We start from the raw sequence: 17,149 nt of genomic DNA, 5'->3' as shown, positions 1-17,149 counted from the left end.
ATTCCGCACATCTCGGGTGGTCCAAGCTTCTCCGCAAGTCACGGCCTTTTTTTTGCGCCTACATCATCGCGCTTACATCGTCATCGAGAACACCCACGACCTTATCGTCGATAAGTATATATTATTCATTTCTCTCATTTAAAACATTGTTTGAAGCATACCTCTACATCTTCTTGTATCACGCACAATTATTCCCGGGTTTTCTTTGGCGTGAAATACCGATCGCGATGGCTACAGCAAGCGAGGATACACTGACCAAAGTGTCGACCGAGGGTAAGTCTCAAATTATAAGTTAATTTCATGCCTTGAACTGACATTTGCTTGCTTTTGTGTTCAGCTGCAACCGAGTTCATTAAGACCTTCTATCCGGCTTTGGGATCAAACCGTGAATCTCTCAGCTCCTACTACTCCCTCGAGCCTACAACCATCCTGTTCAATGGGAATCGTGTCGCAGATGGCGCTGCTGTGCAGGAAATCTTTACCAATCAAATGTCGCCAACGTACTACGAAGTCCAATCATACGACTGCCAGATCATCAACAAAGCATACCCCACCATTTTACCGGGTGGTGGACTGAAGCCACAGTCCGAGATGGGAGTCAAAGACATGTCATTTCTCATTGTAGTCAGTGGATTTGTCCGCTATGGCGAGGGTCGCGATCAGCCGCAACGCGGATTCAGTGAGACATTTGTGCTGGTCCCCAATCCATCCGCAGAGAGGGCGAGGGGCCGCAAGGATTGGCTCATCGAAAGCCAGAACTTCCGCCTTGTGGTTTGAACAATTATTCCAACGAATCATGAATCAGCTTCAAGTCAAGAGACTATGCATGTGATACAGAAGTGAAAGACAACTGAGTCATACCCACCCACCAAAGATGAATTGCTGAGAGATACACGATGCAACCAACGATCCACTGCTTGAGATTTGCTTCAAAACTAGAGCGCCAGACGCCAGAAGGGAAGGAAAATGATGATATTACCCCTATTATCAGGGGGATTATGGCTTAGCCGATGTCTTGCGCGGTATGCGGAGGTTTGCTTTGACTCTTTCAAGCAGCTCCTCACGCGTCGCAGCCTCACTCGGTAGAAGCCCTCTCTGAGATAATCGGTCAGTGTACGATTCACAAGAATGTATGATTATCTGAACACAGTCATGTCCGAACAAATCACTCAAACATACCGCTTTAAGCCATCTTCGCATCTCATCCATTGTCCAGTTTTCAGGGTCTAGCTTCCATTAGCCCATGTTAGATACCTAATAATAATTACTCTTACCACCGGTGGGATCTGCTTGTGCGGGAAGGACATCGCTGCCCAAGATAGTATAGGCTGCCACTGCAGTGACCATTCCTGCGAATCCTACATAGGAAGATAGTGGTCAGAAAATGTTGCCAAGTGCCTTGACTTGAGATCGTCTACCGAGGAATAGATTCTATCGAGTCCAGTATTAGATATCTATCATAAAAGTATAGACAGACGTAGTACCTTAGAATGCAATGCTCGGTCCAAAGGGGTCGGCATCTTGAAAATGATGCGGTGATTATTTGAGGTTCTTGGGTTGATGCAGAAGTATTGTTTCTTAATCGTCAAAAGAGAAGAAATAAAGAAGAAAAGTATCACAGGGCACGTGCAAAAGACAAGTATTCAAGACGAATAGATGTGAACAGCTCGTCAAGACGTGGGTTGCACCGCCACACTAACGCCACCACTGCTGCCTTGGAACTATACAGTTGCACCTACTTCAACTACATATCTTCGATAACTCCCAAGTTCAGTTGGTGGCACTTTCCATGAACTAATTAAATACGTAAATATAGACTTATGGGTATTGCTCAGGTAGAAAATGAAATGTGAGCCTAACAACTATCATCAGCATCGCATATCTATACCCACCAGTCCAGCATGGTTACCATCATTCATTTTGAAACCCCTTGAACAGTCGAATTAATAAACGACATGGAAGCAGTCATTTTCCTGTCTTCGGTTACATTCGTTATTGCGGTGGGAGCTGCCATCAAACAAGGGTATAATTGATCACCATTGCAGTATCGAGTCAGACATTGATTCCATTTACAGCATAGCCCTTTACAGACGATACCGAGTCCACCTACATGTCACATCAAAAGGCATGACTCCTCCGCAGAGTGTGGACCTGGAGAGATTCGATACTCAAGGAAACACACCCGTTCAGCCGCCGCCGAAACTGCATCACCATTCACGATTGGAGAGCAGAAATTCAAGATGGCCAGGATATACTGACCGACGAAGTCAACCATCGCGAACAATGGTGGACCATTTTGCGTCATATCGCATTCCTGAGGAAGCAGAGACAGGGACTGTTCATCATTACCCGTATTCGCATTCGCTGCCCCCCAATCTTCCAGCCACATTTATGGCCCCAGTTGCACGAGCCACAACACCACCACCAGCCACTTCAGTTACCCCGCCTGAGGCACCAACTGTAGCTCATGGCTGACTAAGCAAGGGCTTTTGCAGCTTAAAGCCCTAATGTGATCCGCACACATTCACCTTAGAGGCTAGTGTCGACAGTGAGCTTTCTCTTTTGCACCTTGCTTCAAAACACCCGCAACCGTCATTATGCCTGCCGAAGTCTCCGATATCAAGCAGTTCATTGAGATCTGCCGCCGGAAGGATGCCTCCTGTACGTTACGCTGCATCGATAGACCTCCGAGATGAGGCCTGGGGATGATCATCGGTGCTGACTGTTTACGCCTCTAGCCGCCCGCATCAAGAAGAACGGCAAGAACCAGCAAACCAAGTTCAAGGTCCGCTGCCACCGCAACCTTTACACCCTTGTCTTGAAGGACTCCGAAAAGGCCGACAAGCTCAAGCAGAGTCTGCCCCCTGGTACGTTTCAATCGCATTGTTCCTCCGTCTGAGTTATTGAGGTATCAGAGGATATACACTTGGAAGACGGCTCTTGGATATAGCTCTGAACCTATGCTGACGATTTTCCTCTGAACAGCCCTCAAGGTCGTCGATGTCTCCAAGGGCACCAAGAAGACCAACTAAATTCGGTAACCATGGAATGAACGGAGAATCGGAGTGCGGCGTGATTGGTTGTTGATGCATGCAAGACCAACTGTTGGGGGGATACATGACACGGCCGTGGTCCCTCTGCGAGCCGACACGGGGAAAATTCCGTGGCGTGGAACATGAATCTTACGTCGCAGGAGTTTCTTTGCGCCTTTGAAACCGGCTGCTGTTATTCACCGGCCAGGCGACTCGTATTTTCTGGACGCACTCGAGGAACACTTTTGTCGGAGGTTCTAGTCCCTACAACCCAATGAAAAAAAAACAGTTGAAATATCATTACTACATGGGTTTCTCGTTCTCAATCGAGATTTCCTAATCCATTATTCTCGTCATGGATATTCTCTCATCTCGGATCTTGTCTCCCAAGGCAACAAGTAGACCGTATGGAATAGATCGGCTGTCCTTGAAATTTCCAGTTATTGACTCTACTTCAGTCGTGATCTCGAGTTAAACAATCTCAGATTGACATTGTGACCACAATTCTTTCTTTGCTTTGATGGCTCGACTGAGAGCAATGACAATGCCTATTTTTAGGGTGTTGATACTCCGCACAGCCATTGGATCTAACCATCGCGCCTGCCTGAATTCAGTACGGCCTAAGAACACTGCCAAAGTATCTGCCACAATGGAGTCTGCTACTATAGATTCTACCAGGTTCCTATAGGATTTAAGTACTTGGAAATGGGGCAGTTGATAAAGCAGGTAATGAGGCAGTTTACGATGAAGCAAGATATGATAGGAGAGACTTATTTTTGTTCGGGGTTTACATACAAATTGTAGGTACCCGTTGCTGTCTACCGCAGAAGCAGGTGGGCACCTAGCCTAATTAGGAAGGCGGTACTGAAGTCGGGATCAATACCCTATTTTTATCCGGCGTTGGGTTCTTTGATATCGGCCTTTCTGGGTCTTTGTTCGAGTCTAATTCATACCTTTGCTAGCACAATACCGTTGTTGAGGATCATTATCTCTCAGAACAGGCGTCTCGAAAGGCCTTTGTGGATTTTTTTCTTCTAAAAGTCAAAGCAAGGATGGATGCCCGAAGCATGCCTCGGATCTATATAAATCATCTCGAGCTCGTCAAAAATGAAGCTATCAACAGCATTAGCATCGCATTTTTCCGTGCCTATATATATTATCTTCTCCAGAATCTTATTCGAGTTTTAACACGGCTGGCCTCATTCAGACAACCCAGCGAAGGTGGAATCGAAAATATGTGCCACAAAAAGCCACTGATCCCTGCTATGGGAAACCTTAGCATGTTCCCAGCAGAGATTATCTTCAATATTCTAGATGAACTTTTGGCGAGCTCTCCCAGATTGACACACGAAAACTTCCATGCCATTAACCAGCTGACGAAAACAAATAGGACACTAGAACAATACATCAAACTCGGATGGATGGGTAGCAATGCGTCGAACAGTTTCAAGCAAGGCGTGAATACTGTCCAGTGGTACTCAAACAGCGATAATGCAAATAAGGCTTTAACCCTCCAGGGCGTAGACCCTCAACGCATCATGCCCATCGAAGGTCCCCGCGGCCTTGGTCCCGATCTCATCACCGGTATCATTTTGGCTGACTGCACAGATTGTTTTGAGTGGTTCTCCGAGGTTCTGCCTGCTACCCATATGAGCTGTTGCAACGAGGGCGGCTGGTCATTTCTTTCTCTGGCACTGTACGCTAGAGCCGAGAAGCTACTTGATCTTTTCTTCCTCTCGGGCTTTCCTTTCGAACCGAGGGATTTTATTATCGGCAGTGCTAATGCTATGGGGAAAGGTCCGTCAATCCTTGGGCTTGCTGCCTCATCTAGAGATCATCAGTCTTTCTCTAGGCTCTTTAGGAAACTGAAGGAAGTCTTGAACGGGCACGGCTTCCAGAGGACTCTTAGAGATAGACTCACGGGTAAGGAGCGAGCGGCTATTCGAAGTGTTGCTCCTCAGTATTTACAGAAGATGTTGTATGAAGCTGGCCTGGTCACTATGCACCCGGCTCTTCGTTATAGTCCATACTACTCCGGTAAGCGCACCCTGATGTACTAATCTTCTCGTTATATAGGGTTGTATCTCCTTCATTACGCTTAGGACAACGTTACTGACATTCGCATAACATTTCTCTACCTATCTCTCAGTGAATATTTGTTACTGTCATTGATCTTGTCTTATTTTGTTAAGTCAACTACTGATACTGTCTTGGCATTATACCACTTTTTACATTTACATTTTCGGGTGTTAACATATCCAGCGTATAATAATCAATCAGAACTTTAGCTCGAGTATACCTCATTATTGTGCATTACCAGATATATGGAATAAGTAGATATCAGCCCTTTTTTCTATCTTTAGCTAACTAGTACCTAGGTATTTCTGTAGATCATTACTCTTCAAGCCACGGCACTCAGCACTTCATTCCTATACATGTTGCCCTTCGCGTTGCTTGGCATGTCGCAGAATTCCTTGGCATCAATCGGGTCATACGGTGAGTAGACTGAGAGTCTTAGGAATATTAGGTACTCCGTACGGAGTACTCCGTGGCAGATTCTATATTTCCGTCGGCTCGCATACCGAGGCTTTCCATTCAGACCAATAAAATAAAAAGGCTGAGCTCGATCTATGATTTTCCACCAACAGGTTCCCATAACAACACTTCTTAGCTCACACCAACCCGTGCCAATTGACGTAATTGTGCTTGATACTATTCCATGATCAGAACGGACCTCCTCCAGGAACATACGCCCGGCTAGATTAATAGATGACCAGACTAGGACGATATCTGAGAGGGCTATGTATATAAAATATAGCTGTTGAGGTCAAATATATATATCATACACATACAGAAATATCCATTCATTTATTTCCCAGAAAGCCAGAGCAAAATGACACTTTCAAAGCTATCTACGCTCCTAGCCTCTGCCTCTCTTGTTGCAGGCCACGGCTATGTCTCTAGCATCGTAGCTGATGGCAAGAAGTAAGTCAATCTAAGAAACAAAGTCTCCATACCAATAACAACTAACCACATTATCAGCTACACTGGCTACATCGTTGACAAATACCCCTACATGGCAGACCCCCCTGACAGTGTCGGCTGGGCAACAACGGCAACCGACCTCGGTTTTGAAGACGGCACCGAATACCAAGATCCGAATATAATCTGCCACCGAAACGGAGTCAACGCAGCTTTGAGCGCCACCGTCACCGCTGGCTCCAGTATCGATCTCCAATGGACGACCTGGCCAGACTCACATCACGGTCCTCTGATAACTTACCTCGCCTCATGCAACGGTGACTGCAGCACAGTCGACAAGACGACACTAAAGTTCTTCAAGATTGAAGAAGATGGTCTCATCGATGGTGCAACTCCTCCTGGTACATGGGCTACCGATGATCTTATTGCTGCTGGAGGCCAGTGGACTGTGAAGATCCCCCCCACTCTTGCTGCGGGTAACTATGTGATGCGCCATGAGATTATCGCTCTGCACTCTGCTGGCCAGTTGAATGGCGCTCAGAACTACCCACAGTGCTTCAATTTGGAAATCACTGGCGGTGGAAGTGATGTGCCGGATGGCACGTTTGGTGGGGAGTTGTATATCAATACTGATCCTGGGATCCTGTTCGATATTTATTCTACGCTTACTTCGTATATTATCCCGGGACCGGCTTTGTATGCCTGACTCAGGGTTATAATTAAACATCAGGTGGAGGGTGTTTGGAGGGATGTGAGTTTGGATGCTCATTCTATCTAGTGTTATTCAAATATCACGAAATGAATGAATGCTATGTGATAACACAACTCCAAACCAACCAGAGTCCCTATAAAACATTGATAATTCGAATCTATTCTGTTCTCTCATAAGGCAAAGCGATAAACCCTCGCACATTCGCCCCCTCAAGCGCCGCATCAATACCACTTAGACTCAAATCCATCTTGCGCAACTCAAACTCCCCAAAGAAATTCGGCTCAGCAGAAACCCTCTCAAAGCCAAGTCCCTCAAACAAAGCCAAACTTCTCAAATTCGTCTGTCCAATCTTGACATTGAGATACTCAAACGATAACCCCTTCGATGACCCCAGTGTCTTAACACCAGTCCCTAACTTCCGCACAGTCTCAACATCAACATCACCACCACCAACAAACTCATCCAGAATAGCACCCTGGTTCTGAATAATATACCGCATAAACATGAGTAATGCAGCGCGCCCAAACCCGCATCGCTGGTTGACTTTCTCAGCGATCATGAGCTCGAGCTCGCCGATTATCCGCGGCGGGCTGTTGCCCTCCTCGCCGTCGTCGATGCGCAGAAATAGGTTGATATCGCCGACCATAGTAGCCGGCGAATCACTTTCAGTTTGTAGCTCTGTCTGGCTAGGGGCATCGTCTTCAATGCCTGTTGTGATTGCCCGACAGACGATAAAGGTTAGCTTGTCGGCGTCTTGGCGCCAGCTGCGTTGCATCGAGTATTCTTCTTCCAGAGTTAGGGGCTCCGAGGCTGTTGCTTCTTGGATTTCCTTGGGGTCTGTGAGAAAGGTGGCCGATCATAGCTAGGATCTTATTGATCTTGTTTGCTTACCGGGTCTTTCATCCATTCGTGGTATTGGGGTACATGCCATGATGAGTACGGGACTAAAAGAGCCTTTGAGGAGCAGAGGGCTATTCCGCGGAAGTCAGAATTAGCTTCTTCTGTTTGTATTATAGTCTCAATCTGCAAATCTCCGGGGAAAGTATATATCCAGGTATGGGCATAGAGCAGCGTACCGATGTTGGCATTGAGCAGCATTGTGGTGGATGATGAGAATATAATTCTTTGAGTATGGATAATTCAGAATGACTCAATATGTATGCACTCTTGCGGAAAAACTCGTTGTCTATCAATATCTCGATGGATATAAAGCGGAGGAAGTTAGTGGGATGGATTTCTTTCCAAATGTGGGTCTTGGCGCGTAGAGCCCACCCGGGGTGTATACGACAGGCTTATATAAATGTATCAGACGTGTAGGGTTTGAGAATGTAATTATTTCATTAGTACCATTGATTGGTAGCTCTATCAGTTTATTTTTGTTCTTCCTGACCGTTGAAAACTCCAAACCGGACCACCTCGACCTCTAGCGTTTCGGTATCAACCAGAATTAACTCCCCAGTTTCGCTGAATTTGGGAAGTGCCAACAGCCGAACACGGGCTGTATCAGAGGAATCAGCGGCACCCGTCATTTCAGTGTCGCCATCTAGGCGGGGAGGGACGCCACCTTCAATCGTGGTAGTCTTGAACTGTGGTTGATTGCCAGCGAAAAAAATATGAGGACAGGACTCGATGACATATGGCTCCTCGGATTGGTATGGATATGACCCTAAAGGGTATTGTTAGCATAAATTTCTCTGAAAGATTCAAGTGTCCAAGCATACAAATTGTGTCCGGCGCAGTGGGAACACCGCAGCGCCAACGAAGCATAGCTTCCATGATTCGCATCCGAGCATTCGAATCTGTCTCCTTTTCTGGGCTGCTATCATCACCCTCAATAGGGATATACCGCAGAACATCGTCAACATTCTGACCGCTGCATCCCCATACTCGCCAGCCTTCCACGTCGCCGTCCCATGGGTTCGTGACACTGTCGAACCAGCTCACCTCAGGCTTTTCATCCCCTCTGACAGGAGGTGCGGAATATTCTCTTGCCTGAGGGAACATAGTACGATGGATCCCCTGTTGAGGGAGAGAGAAGTTCGCAGGATCTTTTTCGCCCGGCATGAGTGTGATAGGAATGCTGGGCAAAATCTCCGCTAGAAAGTTATCGAGTTCTGTGATAGGCGCGGCATTGTATGCAGAGCAGTCATAGCCATACTTTCTTGGCTGGGCTTCCTCTGCCTCAGCATCGCCGAAGCTTGTCACCGCCACATCTTCAATTATGTTGGCTCCAATTGAATTACCTGCGATGATCAAGCGGGAGATTTTAGATGAGCCCAAGGAAGGACTGTTTTCGGCGTTCCCCGAGAATCCCGTGTAGCCCAGAAGATAATCCGTCAATAGCTCCAAAGCAAGCGTGTCGCTTGATGTTCCTGTGATTTCCAGGCCACTAACGAAGGCGATTTTGCCGTGTTCCTTTCCAGCAAGTGGAGCATTGCCCCCCCATCGTTGAAGCTGCGGAGCCAAATCCGGAAGCTTGATATCAATAACCTCGAAATCTCCATCCGCATTTTCAGTGCCCAAAGCCGCGATAATTGCACCTGTCGCCAGCTGTGTAGACTGCAGGAATTTTCCGGTGAGCCGTAAGCGGCCAGACTCATCTTCCATCATAATTTGGGTCAAAGAGGGGTCTGAAGGGTCGGTGTAGGTGAGGCGGGGAGGGGGCGCAGAAGTGAAGTTCTATGGGTTGTCAGTGGAAGAAGCAGCAGCAAGGTTAGAAAACGAACCTCTTGGTTGAGATCATCCAAAATATTCGGCTTCATTGGCAAATGCATATATACGGTGCCGGCCACCCAACACAGCTCGCCTTGTCGGACATCGAGGACTCGGTCGACACGTCGCACCTTCTCTCCAGCGATCTAATTCACAAGCAGGTGTTAGGAAATTCCATAGCCGAGAGCGCAAAATATTTCCTAAGACTGAGTGCTCTTACAATGAGGCCATCCCACGCATCCGTCGCGACTTGTTCGACGGCAGGTTTCAACTTTGCGAGTCGCAAAAAGTACATGTCGTCATATTGCTGCTGATAGTGTCGTCCTGCGCCAGCTGGTAGGTGGAAGGTATAACCAGGACCGTAATAGGAGTGATTGCGGTAAATTGGCTCTTGTTCCTGTTCCTCCTCGCTATCGCAGATAGTTAGCGAAAGCTCCCCGAAACGTAGCAGCTTGGATGCAGAGTGGATTAAGAGGTATTACCTGGGGGGACACAAGAAAGTGTAATCCTCGGCGTCCGGTACCATATTTTGCGGAATGATGTTGAGGCCTTGTGTTTCGGGGATGGTTGAGATGAATCGTGATGCGAAGAGGTGTGTTTGACGCGCTCACGCGTCTGTTAGCGCGTTCAATTACATTACCGCTTTGGGAATCTAGTGGGTCGATGTAATTTTATATGGGAGTAATCGGACTGACTCCTGGAATCTGCTATTATTCCCATTAACCTGATTCATCATACTATTCTTTTCGTTTTCTAGTTTTCACAAATTCCTTAGGCTCAAAAAAACGAAGTATGTATTTTGTACTTCGTAGCGACAGATCACATTAAGCCGACCTCGGGAGTTCTCTGTGCTCGATGATACTGGAAAAGAGTGTATACTTACTGAGATGTACGATTCACAAAGCACCATATATTGTACCCAGGAGCACATATGGAGATCGGCTAACAGATGCCTCGGTCCGTGCATATCTTAGGGCTTCCCCGCATTTCTATTCTTCATATTTGAACGTGGAACATCTATACACTCTCCATATCTAAGAAAGCATCGAGACAAGACCATCTCTTAGATCCACCTACTTCTACCTCTGACAATCTACCATAGCCATCTCTACAACCCAAAAACAATGTCTCTCCAAACACCACTATGCTCTCTCCTCAAGATTCAACACCCAGTGCTGCTAGCTGGCATGGCCCGCGCATCTGGAGCTCCACTAGCAGCAGCGGTCTCTAATGCCGGCGGTCTGGGTACAATCGGCGGACTAGGCTACACACCAGCTCAACTATCAGAGATGCTCACGGAGCTCAAATCACTCCTCCGGGACCCCTCTCTCCCCTTCGGCGTAGATCTCGCCCTTCCGCAGGTCGGAGGTTCAGCGCGTGCAACAAACCACGACTACACACACGGCCAGCTGGACGAGCTAATCGAGGTGACCATCTCGCACGGCGCCAAGCTCTTCGTCTCTGCCGTCGGCATCCCGCCCGCAAAGACCATCAAGCGGCTCCACGAGGCCGGAATCCTGATTATGAATATGGTTGGCGCACCGAAGCACGCCCATAAGGCGTTAAAGGCGGGGGTCGATATTGTATGTGCACAGGGCGGCGAGGGGGGCGGTCATACCGGCGAAGTGCCGTTCTCCGTTCTCGTACCTGCTATTGTGGATGTTGCTCGGCAGTATAAGAGTCCGCTCACTGGGCAACCGGCACTTGTCGTTGCAGCCGGTGGTATCAACGATGGCCGCAGTCTGGCGGCGTCGTTGATGTTTGGTGCTGCGGGTGTTTGGGTGGGCACGCGGTTTGTGGCCTCCGAGGAGAGCGGCGCTAGTCGCTTGCATAAGGAGGCTGTTGTTGGGGCGCAATTTGGCGAGACTAAGCGCACGCTGGTTGTCACTGGTCGGCCTTTGCGCATGCTTCCTAATGATTATATTAAGGAATGGGAAGCGCGGCCTGCTGATATTGCCGCGCTGACTTCCAAGGGTGTTGTGCCCATGATGGATGATTTGGAGAACGACAAGGACACCGATATGCCGTTTCTCATGGGCGACGTCTCGGCTAGTGTTAACGAGATTAAACCAGCCGGAATCATTGTGAAGGAAATGGTTCAGCAGGCCATCGAGGTGCTCAAAGTCGGAGGCTCATATATCACTTCCACAGGGTCATCGAGTAAGCTATAGATATTAGGTAAAAGTTAGGATGCATCATATTTGCCAAGGTTTTTTTCTTGTTATACTATGACATGTACTTGTACAGAAAATATGAAACCAATAAGACTTGAAGAAACCAACGAGGAAGATGGATTATGCCTTGGTAATTACCGAGGAATATCGCGAGACAGACAAAAAATAGATGGCAAAGAACTTCTACATTTTCGAACTCAACCCGAATCTTCAGATCTCTGTAAACCCAAGGCAAACCCAAGACAAACTGAAGCATTTGCCTTGGGAGAAAAGTACGAAGTCCAAGACCGAATGTTCATGGAGGTAGCCAAAGTCGCTTCGATCAAAATCGACGTCAAATAAATTGGAATAATCTTAGAAAACCAAGCCATTGACTCCCGCAGTGTTGCCATTCGCTCGAGCTTGCAAAAGATTCGGGGGCGGGGTGGGACCGAAGACAGGCTTCTCCGAGGGTTGTTCGACCCGGGTTGGGGGTGGCTCGAGATCTTCCTCATCACTGATATCCTCCTCGTCATCTTCGTAGTCATCGTCGTACTCGCTTTCAGTGCCTTCATCATCGCCCTCTAAATGATCATCGCCTTCCGCTAGAGCAAGTCCTTCGCCTCGACCCTGGGCTTGCATACGCCGACAAAGGGCTTCTAGGTGGTGGCACTTCCGTCGCCACCGTTCAAGTTCTTCATGATTTCTGGTCCGTTCCTCTGCCATTTCCAGAATATTGCGATTAGTTTGCTCGTGCTTCCGATTGAGAGTATGATTCTCCTTCTCTAGGCGCTTGGTTTTCTTGGACATTTCTTCCATCTCCTTGCGGAAGGTAAGGAAAAGATCGTTGCTGTTGTTCAAAGTGTCCTCGACCTGGTGGTCTTCGTCAGCGACCGGGGAGTGAGACGGGTTATAGGAACCCTTCTGTACCTGTTTGAATTTTTCCACATAGATGTTGAGTTGGCTGCGCAGTTCAGCCTCGGTATGGGAGAAAGTGGAAACCTGAGAGGTCAAAGCTCGGCTTCGGTTGGCTTCAACTTCACCAGCGCGGCGCTGCTCCTCAAATTTGGAAGCGAGACTTTGAATCTCGGAGTCCTTGCCACGTAGGAGGCCCCTGTAATGCAAGTCGCGTGTGTCAAACTGCTCGCTAATGGTCTTAAGCTTGGCGCGGAGTCTATAGGTTCCGATTAGCAAATGTGAAGCTCGGAGAAGGAGAGGAACTCAATCGTACGCTTCATCCAAATCGACATCCACCTTTTCGCTACGAGGGTTCCCTTTGGCAGCCATGACGTCTTGAATGTCGTAAAGGAGCGAGTCGAGACGTTCGTTCACAATCAAGCGCGCTTTCTTCTCAGTGTCCTCCAGCTTCTTATTCTCATCCTACCAAATCGTTTAGCTGGCAAGTCCTCCGCGGTGTTTGGCGCAATCGTCTCGAGGCGCATGCTGATGGACCCACCTTGACCTTTTTGTTCTCCTTGGTAAGTTCTCGACACAGCTTCTCTAGCTTGTCCTTCATTGTAACGGTCTTGTTGAGATCAGACTTGCCCTTATCCTGGTCCTTTTGCAACTGATCGGCGCGCTTCTTGCTCTTAGAATAATCACGATCCAACTTCTTCATATCCGCCAACAGCTCGGTGTACTTCTTATGGACGGTTTCGAGTTTGGTCATAGGGGATTCGATATTGCTCAAAAGCTGGTTGAGATCACGGGTTGCTTTCTTGACCTCGCGCTCTGTATATCAAAATCCAAGTCAGTGACCCTTGTTCCAGACTAACCCCGCAGTCCAGCGGTACCAAGCAAAGAAGAAAAATGCCGCCGCAGAATACAAAGGGAGTCACGCACCAATTTCCGCCTCTTGGTCTTTCTCGCCGGCGGCATCTTGCTCCAGCTGGGAGATCTTGGCGGCTAAAAGCTTGGACGTCTCGTTTGGATCGGCCGCTTTCTTCACCTTGTTCTTCTTTGCCATAGAGGTGGACGACATTTCAAGGTATTTGCGTGAGTAGTGCAAAAACAGCGTATTTGGCGATTCGATTCACGAGGGGGTTGGTACGAAGGCCGGAAGCCGAAAATTTGCGCCGAATAGGCGGGATACAGGGCAGGATGTAGACGGATCAATCACACGGAGGAGAGATCCCGGAGGCAAGGCTCACGAGCGGGATCACTGGCCCTAGGATGTAAGGATCGTTTGCTTGTCGTATCGTTCGGGAAAGAGCAAATGTTGGTCTTCGGAGCAGAACTTCGACAAGCGGGCGGCCAGAGTGAGGCTTACGCTAGCATAGATGATGTAAGCCTGGGCGGTGGAACCTCCAGGGCTGGACATTTTCGACTCCGGGGTTGTTCTTAACGATCGTCAACTACCCATAATTATGTTGCGCTCATCGATGCGCCTCGGTACAGCTCGAGTGCCCAAGTCTAATCCGCTTATTAGTCGTTCATTGAAGTCAACGCAAACGGTCCTTCCACGCAATACCCGGAGAGCCGCATCGACGGTGACCAACTTGGATAACTTTCCCAAGGTCGGCGAGAAGCTCCACGGATTCACTCTACAGGAGAAAAAACATGTTCCCGAGCTTCATCTGACTGCAGTCTGGCTGAAGCATGACCGGACCGATGCGGACTACATGCATGTCGCCAGAGATGATAAGAACAATGTGTTTGGAATTGGGTTCAAGACAAACCCGCCGGATGCTACTGGTGTGCCTCATATTCTGGAGCATACTACATTATGTGGCAGTGAAAAGTGAATCATATCATATTCAATACCTATATTTTTGCTGACCTTATGCTCCTTCAAGATTTCCAATCCGTGACCCGTTCTTTAAGATGCTTCCGCGCTCCCTATCGAATTTCATGAATGCTTTCACAGCCTCCGACCACACTACATACCCCTTTGCTACAACCAACCAACAAGATTTCCAAAATCTTCTTTCTGTTTATCTTGATGCTACTCTACACCCTCTTCTCAAGGAATCGGATTTCCGACAAGAAGGATGGCGCTTGGGCCCCGAGGATCCGCGTGCTGGAGAGTCGATTCCCGGGCAAGCTGAAAAACAGCTATCATTGGAGGACATCGTATTTAAGGGTGTTGTCTACAACGAGATGAAGGGCCAGATCTCTGATGCAAACTATCTCTACTATATTCGTTTCAAAGAGAGTATCTTTCCCTCGCTAAACAACTCGGGTGGAGACCCAGAGTATATCACAGATCTCACTCATAAGCAGCTGACGGAGTTTTCCAAACGCAACTATCACCCTAGCAACTCCAAGATCCTTACATATGGTGATATGCCTCTGGCTGATCACCTGCAGCAGATCGGTACAGTCCTGGATGGCTTTCAGAAAGGGCACGCGGATACTGATATCAAGCTTCCTCTGGATCTCACCAAGGGACCTCTTAATGTGACTGTTCCGGGCCCCATCGATACGTTCGCCAGCGAAGACAAGCAGCACAAGACATCCACATCCTGGTACATGGGTGACACAACCGATATTGTGGAAACTTTCTCTGTAGGAATCGTTTCCTCGCTTCTCCTCGATGGCTACGGCTCACCCATGTACCGAGCCCTTGTTGAGAGTGGTCTGGGCTCTTCTTTCACACCAAACACAGGTCTTGACCCATCTGGTCGGATTCCTATCTTCTCGGTTGGACTTAACGGGGTGACTGAAGCGGAAGCCCCGAATATCAAAAACGTGATTCAAAACGTCTTCCGGGAATCCGTTTCTGCTGGGTTCAGCGAGGAGAAAATTCGTGGATTCCTTCACCAGCTGGAGCTTTCGCTGCGCCACAAGACTGCAAACTTTGGAATTGGTGTGATGGAGAAGACCATTTCGTCTTGGCTCAACGGCTCAAACCCCATGAAAGAGCTTGCTTGGAATGATGTCATCGACGAGTTCAAGAGAAGATATGCTAAACCTGGTTATCTCGAGTCTTTGGTAGAGAAATACCTCATAAACGACCAATGCATGACCTTTACCATGGTCGGTACTCCCACTTTCAACAAAGAGTTGGACGAGAAGGAGGTGGTGCGAAAGGACAAGAAACTTGCCCAGCTTATTGAAGAGCATGGATCAGTTGAGAAGGCTGTCACCAAGCTTGGAGAGGAGGAATTGGAACTTCTCAAGATCCAAGAGGACGCCCATAATGCTGACCTGAGCTGTCTCCCATCGTTGAGAGTCAAGGACATCTCGCGAGAGAAGGAACGCAAACCTGTCCGAGAGTCGAAAGTCGAGGGCGCTGACGTCGTCTGGCGTGAAGCTCCCACCAATGGCTTAACCTACTTCCAGGCCTTGAATGACTTCGTTGATTTGCCCGATGAACTCCGATTGCTTATGCCCCTCTTTAACGACTGCGTTATGCGTCTGGGAACTGCCAATCGGTCGATGGAACAGTGGGAAGATTTGATCAAACTGAAAACCGGAGGGATCTCAACATCGTCATTCCTTGTGTCGTCCCCAACGCACTTGGATCATTTCAAGGAGGGTTTGCAGTTCTCTGGATTCGCTATTGACAAAAACATTCCCGAGATGCTGGAAATACTCTCGGTTTTGGTCACAGAGACGGACTTCACAAGCCCTGCTGCGCCTGCGATGATTCAAGAACTTCTACGGATGACGACTAATGGAGCTTTGGATGCCATTGCAGGAACTGGTCACCGGTTTGCTGTCAATGCTGCGGCTGCCAGTCTTTCTCGGAGCTTCTGGATCCAAGAGCAGCAGTCTGGCCTTGAGCAGCTACAGGCTACGGCTAACCTGCTCCGTGACGCAGAGTCCTCTCCCGAGCGTCTCCAGGAGCTAATCGAGAAGCTTCGCCTTATCCAATCCTTTGCCATCTCTTCGTCCAACCTTCGCGTCCGCGTGGTGTGTGAAAAGGAGAGTGCTGGCAACAACGAATTGATTTTGCAAAAGTGGATTTCCGGACTGCCTCGGACACAGTCCCCAAGCGCCAATCTTACCACGTCTTCCTTCAAGTCAGCCGACAAGGCTTTCTACGAGATGCCGTACAAGGTCTATTATTCTGGCCAGGCTCGCCAAACTGTGCCATTCGTTGACCCATCCAGCGCTCCTCTCAGCATCTTGTCTCAGCTTCTCACCCACAACTACCTCCACCCCGAGATCCGTGAGAAGGGAGGTGCATACGGAGCCGGTGCTAGCAACGGACCCATCAAGGGTATCTTCACCTTCATGAGTTACCGAGACCCGAATCCTCTGAATTCGCTCAAGGTCTTCAAAAACAGTGGTATATTCGCTAGAGATCGTGCTTGGTCTGAGCGTGAGATTGAAGAAGCTAAGCTTGGCATCTTCCAAGGACTTGATGCTCCTATGAGCGTTGATGACGAAGGGGCCCGCTACTTCATGAGCGGCGTTACCCATGAAATGGACCAGCGCTGGAGAGAACAGGTCTTGGATGTTACAGCCAAGGATGTCAACGCGGTCGCTGAGAAGTTCCTGGTGAATGGCTCACGGCAAGCGACTTGTGTTCTGGGTGAGAAGAAAGACTGGGCTGATTCGGAATGGGAGCTGCGCAAGCTTTCCATGGATGCCGCCGCATAAGCGATATC

The 17,149-nt window shown here is 48.5% G+C and overlaps 10 protein-coding genes across 10 annotated transcripts; 6 read left to right on the top strand and 4 right to left on the bottom strand.

Moving 5' to 3' along the window:
* Positions 1-227: 227 nt before the first annotated feature.
* On the top strand, positions 228-777 carry LCP9604111_8284 (putative nuclear transport factor 2 domain protein; the record flags this gene model as incomplete). Its single annotated transcript, XM_039076410.1, has 2 exons — positions 228-273; positions 338-777. 2 exons carry the CDS (start codon positions 228-230, stop codon positions 775-777), a joined length of 486 nt encoding a protein of 161 aa, XP_038925669.1.
* Positions 778-996: 219 nt separating this feature from the next.
* On the bottom strand, positions 997-1,520 carry LCP9604111_8283 (Ish1 domain-containing protein; the record flags this gene model as incomplete). Its single annotated transcript, XM_039076409.1, has 5 exons — positions 997-1,095; positions 1,180-1,226; positions 1,275-1,358; positions 1,419-1,431; positions 1,485-1,520. The coding sequence occupies 5 exons, from the start codon at positions 1,518-1,520 to the stop codon at positions 997-999; spliced, it is 279 nt and encodes a 92-aa protein (XP_038925668.1).
* A 1,077-nt stretch (positions 1,521-2,597) lies between these two features.
* On the top strand, positions 2,598-3,032 carry LCP9604111_8282 (60S ribosomal protein eL38; the record flags this gene model as incomplete). The annotated part of the gene is made up of 3 exons (XM_039076408.1): positions 2,598-2,661; positions 2,739-2,867; positions 2,986-3,032. The coding sequence occupies 3 exons, from the start codon at positions 2,598-2,600 to the stop codon at positions 3,030-3,032; spliced, it is 240 nt and encodes a 79-aa protein (XP_038925667.1).
* A 1,052-nt stretch (positions 3,033-4,084) lies between these two features.
* LCP9604111_8281 (uncharacterized protein) lies at positions 4,085-5,092 on the top strand (the record flags this gene model as incomplete). The annotated part of the gene is made up of 1 exon (XM_039076407.1): positions 4,085-5,092. One exon carries the CDS (start codon positions 4,085-4,087, stop codon positions 5,090-5,092), a length of 1,008 nt encoding a protein of 335 aa, XP_038925666.1.
* An 833-nt stretch (positions 5,093-5,925) lies between these two features.
* Positions 5,926-6,720, top strand: LCP9604111_8280 (AA9 family lytic polysaccharide monooxygenase; the record flags this gene model as incomplete). The annotated part of the gene is made up of 2 exons (XM_039076406.1): positions 5,926-6,017; positions 6,075-6,720. 2 exons carry the CDS (start codon positions 5,926-5,928, stop codon positions 6,718-6,720), a joined length of 738 nt encoding a protein of 245 aa, XP_038925665.1.
* Positions 6,721-6,883: 163 nt separating this feature from the next.
* On the bottom strand, positions 6,884-7,824 carry LCP9604111_8279 (uncharacterized protein; the record flags this gene model as incomplete). The annotated part of the gene is made up of 3 exons (XM_039076404.1): positions 6,884-7,555; positions 7,618-7,697; positions 7,803-7,824. 3 exons carry the CDS (start codon positions 7,822-7,824, stop codon positions 6,884-6,886), a joined length of 774 nt encoding a protein of 257 aa, XP_038925664.1.
* Positions 7,825-8,096: 272 nt separating this feature from the next.
* LCP9604111_8278 (DNA-directed DNA polymerase delta subunit POL31) lies at positions 8,097-9,964 on the bottom strand (the record flags this gene model as incomplete). Its single annotated transcript, XM_039076403.1, has 5 exons — positions 8,097-8,392; positions 8,448-9,405; positions 9,453-9,584; positions 9,659-9,848; positions 9,921-9,964. 5 exons carry the CDS (start codon positions 9,962-9,964, stop codon positions 8,097-8,099), a joined length of 1,620 nt encoding a protein of 539 aa, XP_038925663.1.
* A 598-nt stretch (positions 9,965-10,562) lies between these two features.
* On the top strand, positions 10,563-11,609 carry LCP9604111_8277 (NAD(P)H-dependent flavin oxidoreductase; the record flags this gene model as incomplete). The annotated part of the gene is made up of 1 exon (XM_039076402.1): positions 10,563-11,609. The coding sequence occupies one exon, from the start codon at positions 10,563-10,565 to the stop codon at positions 11,607-11,609; it is 1,047 nt and encodes a 348-aa protein (XP_038925662.1).
* Positions 11,610-11,966: 357 nt separating this feature from the next.
* Positions 11,967-13,572, bottom strand: LCP9604111_8276 (taxilin; the record flags this gene model as incomplete). Its single annotated transcript, XM_039076401.1, has 5 exons — positions 11,967-12,464; positions 12,522-12,765; positions 12,823-12,971; positions 13,048-13,322; positions 13,434-13,572. 5 exons carry the CDS (start codon positions 13,570-13,572, stop codon positions 11,967-11,969), a joined length of 1,305 nt encoding a protein of 434 aa, XP_038925661.1.
* Positions 13,573-13,957: 385 nt separating this feature from the next.
* On the top strand, positions 13,958-17,141 carry cym1 (pitrilysin family metalloprotease cym1; the record flags this gene model as incomplete). Its single annotated transcript, XM_039076400.1, has 2 exons — positions 13,958-14,331; positions 14,387-17,141. The coding sequence occupies 2 exons, from the start codon at positions 13,958-13,960 to the stop codon at positions 17,139-17,141; spliced, it is 3,129 nt and encodes a 1,042-aa protein (XP_038925660.1).
* Between the last annotated feature and the right edge of the window lie 8 nt (positions 17,142-17,149).

This window comes from Penicillium roqueforti (assembly GCF_015533775.1).
Source record: "Penicillium roqueforti strain LCP96 04111 chromosome Unknown scaffold_31, whole genome shotgun sequence".
In the NCBI taxonomy this organism is placed as follows: domain Eukaryota; kingdom Fungi; phylum Ascomycota; class Eurotiomycetes; order Eurotiales; family Aspergillaceae; genus Penicillium; species Penicillium roqueforti.
The sequence above is the reverse complement of the archived record's forward strand: the minus strand, read 5'-3'. Positions and strand labels throughout refer to the sequence as shown.